The sequence below is a fragment of the Gymnoscopelus microlampas genome (assembly GCF_963454915.1).
Source record: "Gymnoscopelus microlampas genome assembly, chromosome: 5".
Lineage (NCBI taxonomy): Eukaryota > Metazoa > Chordata > Actinopteri > Myctophiformes > Myctophidae > Gymnoscopelus > Gymnoscopelus microlampas.
Genome location: NC_139942.1, coordinates 49,480,442 through 49,493,000, shown reverse-complemented (window position 1 = coordinate 49,493,000; position 12,559 = coordinate 49,480,442). Strand labels below are relative to the sequence as shown.

The window sequence follows — 12,559 nt, the reverse complement described above, 5'->3', positions numbered from 1 at the left end:
TTTTATTAATAGTTTATTATTATTATTATTATTAGTATTATGGATTATAGATTTTATAATATTTTATTATCTTATCTAGTACTGCTTAAAGTCTACCTGTCCCTATCTTAACCATTCTACCAATAAAATGACACAGGTCGTCATTAAAAAACCAGAGGCTGTCCTCTCTGTCGCCACTTTTATTATTAACCTCCTCATTGCAGTGTCTCTGCTGCATGTCCTGGCCTCTCAGATGTTAACCTTTTTTATTTTTAAATCATTATTTTAGCTGCCTCCCTTTTTCTATACACACTTTTCCATCTCTTCGTTACTCCCTCCATTCCTGCCCCCCCCCCCCCCCCCCCTTATCTTCCTGGTTTTCCTTTTCGCAGATGGCAGCAGTGACCTGTTCTTCCTCCTCATATATTCAGATAAATACATCCTCCTGTGTGTGTGATGTATTTAACATGACGCCACCAACCTTCTTCTTCCTTCCTCCTGGCTTCTTTTCCTTTGTTATGGTCTGTGTGTGTCTGTACCTGGCAGAGGGTGTTGCTTCCTCTCTCCCTCTCTTCTCTCTCCCTCCTCCTCATCCTTCCTCTCCTCCTATCTGACAGTCCTCACCCCCCCCCCACCACCTCTCTGAACTCCTGGAACCTCAATGACCAGAAACAGAAAAAAAAGACCCTATTTTAGTCGGTCGGCCTCGATGTGCATATATAAACATCTGATCTGATCAACACGTTATGATTTGAGGAGTCAAAATGTCGACCCACTCGTTTTGATCTCGGTGGGTCTGCCAAGAACGCGTGGAGAAAAACTAAATCAGTTGATTTCTCTGAAAAAAACAAGGATATTACGGACGCGTCGTGAAAACTGTGACCGTTCATGTTCAGTAGATCCAACACAAGAGAAAGAACCTCGTGAGTTTCCACCCCAACGCTCTCTCCTGCAAAGCAGCGCCGCCACGCCACGAGGATCCTCCGTCCTTCAAGCAAGCAAAAAAACCCGAAATGAACTGTTTGTTATGTTTGGACACATGGTGGTCAAAAGGATTAATCCTTTAACCCTGACCTCCCACTTTGGGGTATTCATCATAGACGGACATTGTTTTGAAAATAGCCGATCTACAAGCTCAGAACGTGTGGCAATGCGACATGTTGCGAGCTTGTAGATTGGCTATTTTTGAAATAATCTAGACCATAAATTGTGGTTATCGGCACTAGCGATTGTCCACAGACAGAAGGCCAGTGAGCGGCTCCGGCTGTTAGTGAAAGCAGCTTGAGGGTTAGGAACGTTATAGGAACGTCAGCGCGGTTTAGAGCTCAGGTTGTGTTAACCAGAACCCCCTTCCTCCCGACCTCTACACACTGCAGCAGCTGCAGCATGAGCGTGACCTCGGTGACCGACGAGAACCTGACCGTCGAGGAGAAGGAGGAGAGGGAGCGCGGCCGGCGCCACGCCAACAATGCTAGGGAGCGGGTGCGCGTGCGCGACATTAACGAGGCCTTCCGGGAGCTGGGCCGGATGGTCCAGGTCCACATGCAGTGCGACAAGGCCCAGACCAAGCTCATCATCCTGCAGCAGGCCGTGCAGGTCATCCTGGGCCTGGAGCAGCAGGTGCGAGGTAGGTCGGCCACGATCCGTCCGTCCGTCTCATCCAGAGGGGAGACAGGCAGGCAGCCTGATCCCAGGCCACCAGGCAGGCTGCCCCCCAGCCCTCACCTGTTCCAGTCCGCTATAGAGAACTATGAAAGAACTAAAAGCCACCGACCGACGGTCATGTCTGTCATCACCTCTCTACTTCCGCCATAGCCATTTCATAACAGCTAATGAGACAAGAGGGAAGGAATGAGGATGAAAAGAGGGAAGGAGGGGAGGAGGAAGTATATTCCTGCTCTTCTGCCAAACTTCATGCAGTTTTTCCACCTTTCTTTCGGCCCACTTTCCTGTCCTGTCTTGTTTTCACTCTCCTGTCCTGTTTTCACCTTCCTGTCTTGTTTTCTCTTCCCATCTGTTCCCTCTCCTTTTCCGTTTTCCTTTCCTCATCTGTTTTCTTCCAGAACTGCCACATTGCTGTTTATTTTTAATTTAATTTAATTTAATTTCCAATCACAGAAACGGATGCAATTATTAAGTTATTTTTTTATTCTCCTTCTCATTATGATATATTAAACAGTATGTCCTGTTTTTTTTTCTCTCAAAAAGAGCGTAATTTGAACCCCAAGGCTGCCTGTCTAAAGAGACGAGAGGAGGAGAAAGCTTCTGGCGTCGACCCCCAGATGCAGCTGGGAGGAGGTCACCCTGGTCTAGGAGGAGACGGACACAATGTCAGCCATATGTAACACCCAGGTCAGTCATATGTAACACCCAGGTCAGTCCTGTCAGCCATATGTAACACCCAGGTCAGTCAAACACCACCCTGTCAGTCAAATGTAACATCAAGGTCAGTCATTTGTAACACCCTAATCTGAGTTCCCAGAAGTTTTCGCCAGCTCTCGCATACAAACGGGAGGGGCGAGGAAACTTCTGTGCCAAAACCCCTGTATTTGTGGGCGGGATGTAACTTACGCTCAGAATCTGAGCGGACACACGCCTCTTACCGGTCTGAGAGCTGTGCAACTCGTCTAAACAGTCAGACGAGAGGCAAACAGCAGTACACAACAATGGCGGCCGCAATTTCTCAAGGAGAAATTGCTTCCCGTCGCTCCTATTTACATGCAACACCCACTGCATGTGGATCCCGCCCCCCTTTTCTTCATTGGCTATTGATTTGAATCAGAACGCAGTGGCCGTGCCCCTGCTGTCCAGGCTCTAAGCCGATGTCTCCCAGACTAGTAACACCCAGGTCAGTCAAACACCACCCTGTCAGTCAAATGTAACAGTAGGGCTGCGGCGGTAATAAATCACTGTTTATCAACGGTATGGCGGTATCGTGGTATCTCCCCAAAAATGTCTACTCTCTTGCACCGCACAGTGTGTCGTTCTCATCGTTTTTGCACATGACGGTAGACATGTATAATCTCAACTTTTCAGTTCAAAATATGGGCGTAAACCGCTTAGTGCAGGGGTCTTCAACGTTTTTAGGCCAAGGACCCCCTAGCTGAGAGAGAGATGAAGCAGGGACCCCCTCTATATTATATAAAATTGTGTTTCAGATAAATGTTTGCTGCTCTTTTTTCCCTCTACACCTATAACTCTTTGCCAAAAATAGCCGATCTACAAGCTTGTAGATCTGCTATTTTTTGGCTTAAGTTCTCCTCAGAAAAAGGGATACTAGGGTTCAAGTGGTTAATGTAAAAAAAATATATAATATCACAAAGATTTGGCGGACCCCCTGTAGTAACTCTGAGGACCCCCTAGGGGTCCCGGACCCCCTGTTGAAGACCCCTGGCTTAGTGAATCGATGGGATCGCCCCCTAAGACGGCACAGTTAGACAAGGAGATAGTAACCATGTACAGTCAACAAAGTGAAATAAATTGAAACTACTTTCTCTGAGGAGGTTACTGGCAGAAGATTGACGTGTAAATGTTTCTTTCTCTCTTTCTCTTGCAGTTCCTGTTGATTGTACAGCCCTTAGAAGACGTGGCCTTATTCTCTCTTATCATGCATCTCAGCGCGTGTTTGTCCACGCGGCACACGTGGCACACACACACACACACACACACACACACACACACACACACACACACACACACACACACACACACACACACACACACACACACACAGCCAGTGGCCACATTCCTGACCATGACGAATACAACAGTAAACACACAACATTGACAACAGATGACAATTGTTTGAGGACCTTTCCCCCCCTAGCAACAACACCTTGAACTCTGTTTGAGGACCTTGTACCCTAGCAACAACACCTTGGACTCTGAAGAGACACTTGGTTTTGGGCGAAGTGGGAAAACGGAAGATAAACGACTTTCTGTCTAAATGGTCATGTTTTTGTAAGACGTTTAAAAAGAAAAAAAGAAGTTGCTTTACAATGTTGGGAGCAAAATTTGTTTGGATCAAATAGTATTTTTGGATCAATTGCTCATGTGAGCAAAAAAGAATTCGCATTGGTGTCCTTGGATCGTTATTTGGCATTCCCATCTGAAAAAGGAGGTCTTACTTTCATTATAACAAAGAGGACACCAGATTATTATTAATCTTATCTTTGAATGATACCTATGTTTGAGTACGTGTCTGATTTATAAGCTTACTGTATAGCACTAAAACGCTTGGGTAAGATAAAAAGTGGCCATGATTTATAAATTTTCCTTTGGTTAGGATGATGACTGAAATACGGAGAGGTAGGTTTGGAGACATCCAGGCCATGCTAGCAGCATTTATTTACAAACCACTTGAACCCTGGCAGCGCCCCTGTTCTTGGGGTGTAACGTTTGGCGAAAATAGCAGATCTACAAGCTCGCAACACGCCGCGGCGCGTTGCGAGCTTGTAGATCTGCTATTTTCAGTGAAGAGATTCGGTGTAGAGCGAGATACTAGAGGACCTAGTACAGTCAGAGCCCCCTGCGGGCTCCGCTCAACTAAACTATAATGGGGTTCAAGTGGTTAAAGAAACTGGACAGCTTAGAAGATTGATTCCTCTATCTGGTATCTTGGTCATCGTTGGCTTAAAAAAAGATACCACGATCATTTTATTTAGGTGTGTGGTGGATAAATCTGCTTTGTTGGGGTTATTTTTTTTTGTATTTTTTGTTTTTAATCGGTGGAGCCCTCGGCCATCTTTTTCATGTCACTGCCACGGCTATGGAAAAACGTAAAAGACTGCCAGAATGGGATACATATATATATATACATTACACCACCACACACACACACACACACACACACACACACACACACACACACACACACGTGAGCACAGACAGACTCGTGACTACTGGCGATCCGCCATGACGTAGAATCACACGCGGGTCGGCGTCATGGTCATCTCAAGCTTCCTTTTCGGACACCGCTTGTTGTTGGACCGATGCGTAAAAAAAGGATTTGACTCTCACTGCCCGTGAAACCAGTCTTTTTGTTTGTTTTTCGAGTCAGTTCCCACTCTGCCTCATCCCCCTAAGCCAGGACGTATATGGACATGTGATCCGCTGGCATCGTCTGATCCCCCCCAGCCCCCAAACCCCCCCCCCCCAAATAAAACAACACAGCCAGTGTCATGCCAGCATGCCACCATTCTGTCCTGTCCTGGCCTGTCCTGGCCTGGCCTGGCCTGGCCTGGCCGAGGACACTTTTTCCATAACAGCACAGTGACCCTACACATGTCCAGGTCACACACACACACACACACACACACACACACACACACACAAGGTGAAGACTTATTGAAAAGACAGTCTGTATGTTTAGTTAAAAACTGCGTTTAGCTGGAAGCGTGAGGTGAAAATGGTAGTTTGAGATTTCAAAGGGATCATCAATGCGTTATCGTTGTTCACCTTGTGGTGAATTTCACCCGATTTGCCAATCGAGTGACTTTGTTTTCGTTGTCGCTCCGCGTTGGAGAGCATTTGGTTTGTTTTCCTCTTCGAACAATTGCAAAAACCTTGTTTGTAAGGATCCTTCTTTTTGTAGAATTGATTGATTTATCATTGTTGTTTTTTATTTTTTATTTTTTACTTTGTAAGATAGCTGTATGAGTTTTTACTTTTGAAAAGCTTTTTTTCCTCTCCCTTCTTTTTGTTTACATTGTTGAAATGTAACGCCTGACGTGTGCTTGGTTGTGCGTTCTGTGTCGCACAGCGAAAATGGCAGATCAATATAATGCTATTTTTGGTGCGCGACGCCGGCGTATAACCGGGTATACGTCAGGCTTAAAGGCAACGCTCAGTTTAGATGCCAGGAACAAAGTGAGGTGTGTCTCTTCATCCTGAACATGTTGTGCCAGGTGCTCAGATATTATTGCAAAATGCCAACTTTATCTGGCTGACATCACACGATTGTTTGTTATATATATTGGCCATTTTTGAATAAGTTGGTTTCACGAAACACAGAAAGAGAAAAAAAACGGGCCAACCACACACAGTAACATCAGAATAATCTGGTGTTTTCAAGACTTAATATCCTGACATGACTTAATATCCCCCCCCCTCGCCCCATATTGCAAATGTCTAGTCCGCAATTAAATTGTTGAGTTATTGTGAATACGTTCTGCACAATCTTACAACATTACCTAAAAAAAAAGAAAGTTTCATTAGGACAGAAATATGAATCATGAAAAATGAATCAAAAAAAGGGTGGCCTTAGTCATTTTCCTGACTTTGGGGAGTTTTGATAAATGGTTACTCACCAGTGCCTGAAAAATAACTTCTTCTCTGCTACATGGTGGATGTTATGTTACCGCATTTGAGGAATTTATAAATAGGTTGAACCTTTTTTTTTATATAATAATACAGATGTATAAAAAGAAAAGCAAAAAAAAAAAAAACGATTTACATGGGAAACCTTTTGACAATGTTTTCAGCACATCTCTGAACAATTAACACTTCACTGACCGACCAGTGACCACACTGATTTAACATCAGTTGGCTGTAGTGGCATTGCTTTGGATTCATTGACCACAGGAAACCTAGCATCTGTATTCTAGCTTGGGGGGGGGCGAACGTTTCTGCTGAAAATAGCTGATCTTACAAGCTCACAACGCATCCGCGTTGTGAGCTTGTAAGATCAGCTATTTTCAGCAAACGAGATTGGTGTAGAGAGAGGGGGAAATACTAGCGGACCTAGTATAGACCTTTGGGGGACCCCGGTCAACATAAGTATATATAGGTTTTTTTAAGTGGTTTAAGATCCATTCATAAAGAATCCTGACATCTATGAACGCAATGTTTTTGACCATAAATGTGACGCTGAAACTCTACTTAAAAAGCCTCTCCTCTGTCGTGTACCAGATCTGTTGTTTGGAATATAATTTCATCCTTTTTGATTGGCATGTTCATTTATTATACATGTACAGCAGTGTGATATGGCCTCATCAGTATTATTATTATTATTATTATTATTTTTATTATTATTATTGTAAGCAGATGCTGATATATAACAGTATATTAGTTTACCAACCATTTTATCAATGTAAACTGATGCTAATATGTAACAGTATTTGGTTTACCTTCCATTTTGTCCATTCTGTCAGTTCATGGTCACAAATTTCCCCCCCAATCATTTAAGCCCCGAATGTTATTTTCCTCTGGCTGTTTTTTTTTTGTAATGTTCTCTCTCCCCTCCCCCCCCCCCCCCCTCCCCTTTCCTCCAGAGATTGTGCTCTTGAAAATGAGACAGTGATCACCGACGCAAAATTACTCTTCCTTTTTTGCATCTAAGAAACATTGTCTTCAGTATCCATTGAATTTATTTGACAAAAACTGGCGTTTTATTTTGCCAAGGGGGTTGTTGGCAAAACTTAGCCCTGTTCTTTTTCCCCTTGACAACAGATACAACGTAAACTCACTGTCTCACACTTATATTTGGGGACAGCATCTACATGTAGGATATTGTCCTCAAAGTGCCTCCAGTTTCCTATTTTTTATATATAAAGTAGATATTGAGAACTGTCGTGTATATAACAGTAATGTAGCAATAAATGTGCCATTTTTAATAACAAAATGTACCCTTTTCCTCTGTCTTTTTGAAGCTGGCCAACTTGATGGGGAAAGAGCTGTGGTAGGATAGATGTGATGAGATATGGTAGGATAGGTGTGATAGATAAAGAAAAACATCACATGGATGCAACTGGGACGTATCATCAGTGTTGTAGCCTGGGGTCATAGGGTGTTTCGGGTCTCGCAACATACAACATACACCCTCGCCCAGGTGACCCAGCCAGGGTTGATCAAGCCCCGACTTACGTCCCAGTAGCACCCACGGTCAGTCCTATAGGGAAAGACAGGGTAGTCCGCTTCTCTGGAAGTACTCTGCCGGGACTCGGGGAGGCTCTGGCACGTGGAGGGACTAGGCTCTGTGGGTTGTCTCCTGGCCGGGCTCCTCCTTCGTCTCACCAGGTCCAGGACCTGAGCGCTGCGCCAGATCAGGTGCACCGCCCCGATCCAAACATTTCCTTCTGGCGTGATGGGATATGGTAGGATACATAGGATAAGATATGGTAGGATACATAGGGAAAGATATGGTAGGATACATAGGATAAGATATGGTAGGATACATAGGATAAGATATGGTAGGATACATAGGGAAAGATATGGTAGGATGGATAAGATAAGACTTGATTGTCCTGATGGTAAATGTGTCATGGACATTATGCAGTAACTGCTGTTAAACATACAGAGACAACATAATGCAAACATACAGGACATAACTATTGATTATTTTCTTTGAATTCTATGAATGTTACGATCAATCAAATAATCAAGGAGTGCTCCCTTTTTCTAATACGTATGTATTTTATACTTTGTACTACAATGGCGTAGTGTAAAGATACACAGAATAGCCCATCTACAAGCTCCCAACACAATCGCAATGTTTTGAGCTTGTAGATCTGCTGTTTGTGGTATTTCACTTATTGGTTACAGTACATGCTGTACTGTACAGCATGCAGTATAACACATTGCACAGACACTGCTCAATGACCCACACGCTGATCCTTGGTTCTCAAAGTGGGGTCCGGGGACCCCCAGGGGTCCTTGAGGGAGTTCCAGGGGGTCCCCAGCTAAATGACTTTATGAACCAAATGGACCCTTATGGGTCTGTAACTCTGAGAGTGTACAAATGGAACCAAATGGACCCTAACGGGTCCATTTGGTCCCATTTGGTTCCATTTGAACCAAATGGACCCTAACGGGTCCATTTGGTTCCATTTGTACACTCTCAGAGTTAAATTAACATTGATTTTACTATTCAAATTGGGGTCCCAGAGATAGAAATGCCATTAAATGGTGGTCCGTAGCATAATGCATGTCAAAGTGGGGGTCGTTGAAATTAAAACGGTTGAGAATATCACTGCTAGAGCCATAAAAATCTTCTCTTATGGAGGTCCCTGGCATATCTTTTCAAATGGGGGTCCGCGGGCTAATAAGTGTCAATTTGGGGGTCCTTGACATGAAAAAAATTCGAACCACTGAGTCAGATCAACTTCAAATCATCATAAAAACGTACGTGTCTGTCCAGTTAAAATAGCCTACATTAAAATTCAAGCTCTGGCTAGCTTGTCATTTAGGGCTTTGATGGACGGACAGGGGGACAACAGCGGGTCAGCTTGCACAGGGGGGCTTTGAAGCCTCTGCCTAAAGGGGAGAAGCTGATACTCTGGGTGGGTGGAGGACATGGGTGGGGTCTGAAATCATCCTGTCGTGTACCGGATCTGTTGTTTGGAATATAATTTCATCCCTTTGATTGAAATCATCCTCAGGGCCTGTCTGATGGTTTCATCTATGGATGCAACTACCCATGGATCTTCCTAGTGATTATTCTATCCATTTTTATAAAATAAAATAAAAAGACCATCACTGCATCAAAAGTAATCAACAAACTACACAATAAAAACTGGTCAAAAAATATAAAAAGAGACTTGTGAAAGAATTGTGAAAATAGCTGATCTACAAGCTCACAACGCCTCTCAACGCGAGGCGTTGTGAGCTTGTAAATCGGCTATTTTCACAATATTTATCTGTGGAACCGAGTCAAACTAAATGTAATGCCTCAACTCCTACAATTCCAAGTGCTTGTCGGCGTGGGGAGGTCACCACTTCAAATAAGATTATTTTGGGGGGGTCCCTGCAGTTCAAATATGATTATTTTGGGGGGGTCCCTTTAGTTCAAATATGATTATTGTGAGGGATCCCCAGTTCAAATATGATTATTTTGGGGGGTCGCGGCAAGGTTGAGAACCACTGCCATAGAGCACATAGTACCAGAGATCATGGTCTGGATGGGAAAAGAAGATGGTATATGGATGCCATGAGCTAGGGGTGGAACCTGCATGATAATCGATTCGTCCCACTCACAGTATGTCAAGAATGAATGCTGCTGCAGACAGTTTCTTGAAGATCATTCATTGTAACTGCTCCACTGCCTGCAAGACACTCCTACTGTTCTTGTAGAATCTATGGACCACCATGTACTATTGTCTGTGGATCGTGTCAACTTGAGGAATGTGACAATTCCACATAACAAGTATCTTCCAGAGGAGTAAAGGACGACAAATAGCGACTCTAACTGTTAGAGTTGTGTTAGTTAGAGTCTTAACACAACCTATAGTGCCTATAATGGGCTGGTAAACCTGTCTTACTGGATTGCTTGACGACTGTGTTACTGTGTGTTATTCAAGTAATTTCTTAAGTAAGTAATAGATAGATACATGCATCCAAAAAAAAAATACTAATACTTGACAACATTTGTGACAGTTATTGTGTTGAAAAATAATGCTCCCTAAAGCGATACAGAAAGAGAAGTGCTTTCATATAGTCTATCTATATAATCTTATTTAATTAATATATGTATCTAAACTAATATGGACAAAACATAAGCGATCCATGGATGGAAGGTGTAAAGAATAACAGAAATGGGAGACAAAGTATGTGAGTAGTTATTTTCAAGGAAATACATTTACTTGATTTACCTACATTTATTTGATTTAGTATTTCCATTTCTTTATACTTCTACTCCACTACATCTCAGAACCAAACCCGTTTTTACTCCATTACATTTATTTGACAGCTTTATTTACAATTAAGGTAAAGGTACATGGTGAACACATACTTTGTCTGCAGCAGTCTGCAGTCTCTGCACAGTCTGTTCTCTCTGCAGACTGCAGACTGTGCAGAGACCTCTGGAGCCAGTTGCACCACCTCACACTAAGTTCAAACTTAGCCTAGTTATAGCTTAAATGGCTATTCAAAAATAGCAGATCTACAAGCTCATAGCGCGGCACCGAGTGCTGCGCTATGAGCTTGTATATCTGCTATTTTTTGAAAAATCGTGAAAATGTGTGCAAATCTTTAAATATATATATTTTTTAACATTTGTAAAATATTTTTGTTCCAGGGACCCCCCAGAAGCAAAGATTTGAGCTACAAATGTTCACTTTGAAAAATATATAGTCAAAGATTTGCACTCATTTTCACGATTTTTCAAAAAAATAGCAGATCTACAAGCTCATAGCGCGCGCTATGAGCTTGTATGTCTGCTATTTTTGAATAGCCAAAGAAATCTAAAATGACAGAGATACTTCCCCAGATTGAATGGGTTAAGCTATATAACTAGGCTAAGTTTGAACTTAGTGTGAGGTGGTGCAACTGGCCCCCAGGGCCAGGGCAGAGGGTCTTCCCACAGAGAAGGATTATCATGAGACATTCCGTGGCGGTGTTGCAACAACGCGCCGCCAATTGAGAGAAGAAGTAGTTGGTGTTCTTTCTAAAAGGAGTGACATCACATCCGGTCACGGTGACATCTGTACTACAGACTGGAGAAACCTCAGATATTCATCAATACAAAATGATCGGGCAGATCAGCAAACTGATCGGCACGAAGTACGTGGCCATCGTCAAGTCCTGGTAAGATATATGAGCATGTTTTCTGTGGCGGGGAGATCAAAGGAGTGTGTTTTTGACTTGTAAACGTCAGCTAGCTTGCTAGTTAGCCACAAGCTAGCTGTGTGGAGGTCACACTATAGATGTCAACAAAAGACAATCTTAACCTTTACACTGATTTACAAGACGTCTAACAGGCACAAATGATCTGTTAGTATTAGTATTATTCTACACATGACAATTGAATCCAGTAAGCAGAATAGCAACTATATAACTAGTAGAAGCTTGTGTAATGTGTAATCTTATCTCTCCTGATGTGTTTACTGTAGTGTATGGTTGCTAACTATAGAATGGCTGATATATTCCATACTGTACATTGTTTACTGTATGGTGTTGTACATTAACCCTATAGAATGGCTGATATATTCCATATTGTATACTGTATGGTGTTGTACATTATTCATGTAGAATGGCTGATATATTCCATACTACTACATTGCATGTATTGTGAAATGTCTGGAATAGCAGCCATTCTGGGGCTAATGGTGTTGCTGAAACTAATTTGTGCCAAACGTTTTCAGATATAGTAACCAGCTACTGCAGGCTGAGATTAGAACATTTGCTTGGAAATAGTGGAGCAAATGCAGAGAGCTTCAGACTATTTTGAGATTGTGGGTTAGGGAACATTAGGTCTTTCATGGCAAATAAACGTTCAATATACAACAAAGCAGGTGATCACCTGCATCATGTGTTTAGGGGCCAAGCATCACTATAGTCGTTTTGTAGCCTTCGATCAAGAGTCACACTATCATAGATGTATTTTATCATGCCTGACTTTTACTTTTGTATCTATGATAGATATGCAAATGTAAACATTGAAAGAATACGTCTGTGATAGTCTTGATCCATGGCTAGTCCAACACCTGAGGATATTTTGGTATTCATTAATGTTAAAATGCTAAAATAAGTTGTGGAACTGGGAAGTTGTCAGGAAAAAAAAAACATTTATCTGAAACCGTTATTGTGAAAGATTATGAAAGTAAGTTTTGTTTAATTTTACACAGTATGACTTTAATGCCTTTTA

The 12,559-nt window shown here is 42.5% G+C and overlaps 1 protein-coding gene across 3 annotated transcripts in view; it reads left to right on the top strand.

Annotated features, from left to right (window-relative positions):
• The window catches only part of tcf3a (transcription factor 3a), a 52,137-nt gene extending 44,535 nt beyond the window's left edge, over positions 1-7,602 (top strand). For 2 of the 3 annotated variants that reach the window (XM_084058196.1, XM_084058195.1), the window contains exons 20-21: positions 2,188-2,331; positions 3,536-7,602. In XM_084058196.1, coding sequence (XP_083914322.1) covers positions 2,188-2,324 — 137 coding nt within the window. In that variant the 3' untranslated portion in view covers positions 2,325-2,331; positions 3,536-7,602. Of the gene's footprint in view, positions 1-1,355; positions 1,607-2,187; positions 2,332-3,535 lie in introns of all 3 variants that reach the window. The other variant, XM_084058194.1, reaches the window with a different exon arrangement.
• Positions 7,603-12,559: the final 4,957 nt, after the last annotated feature.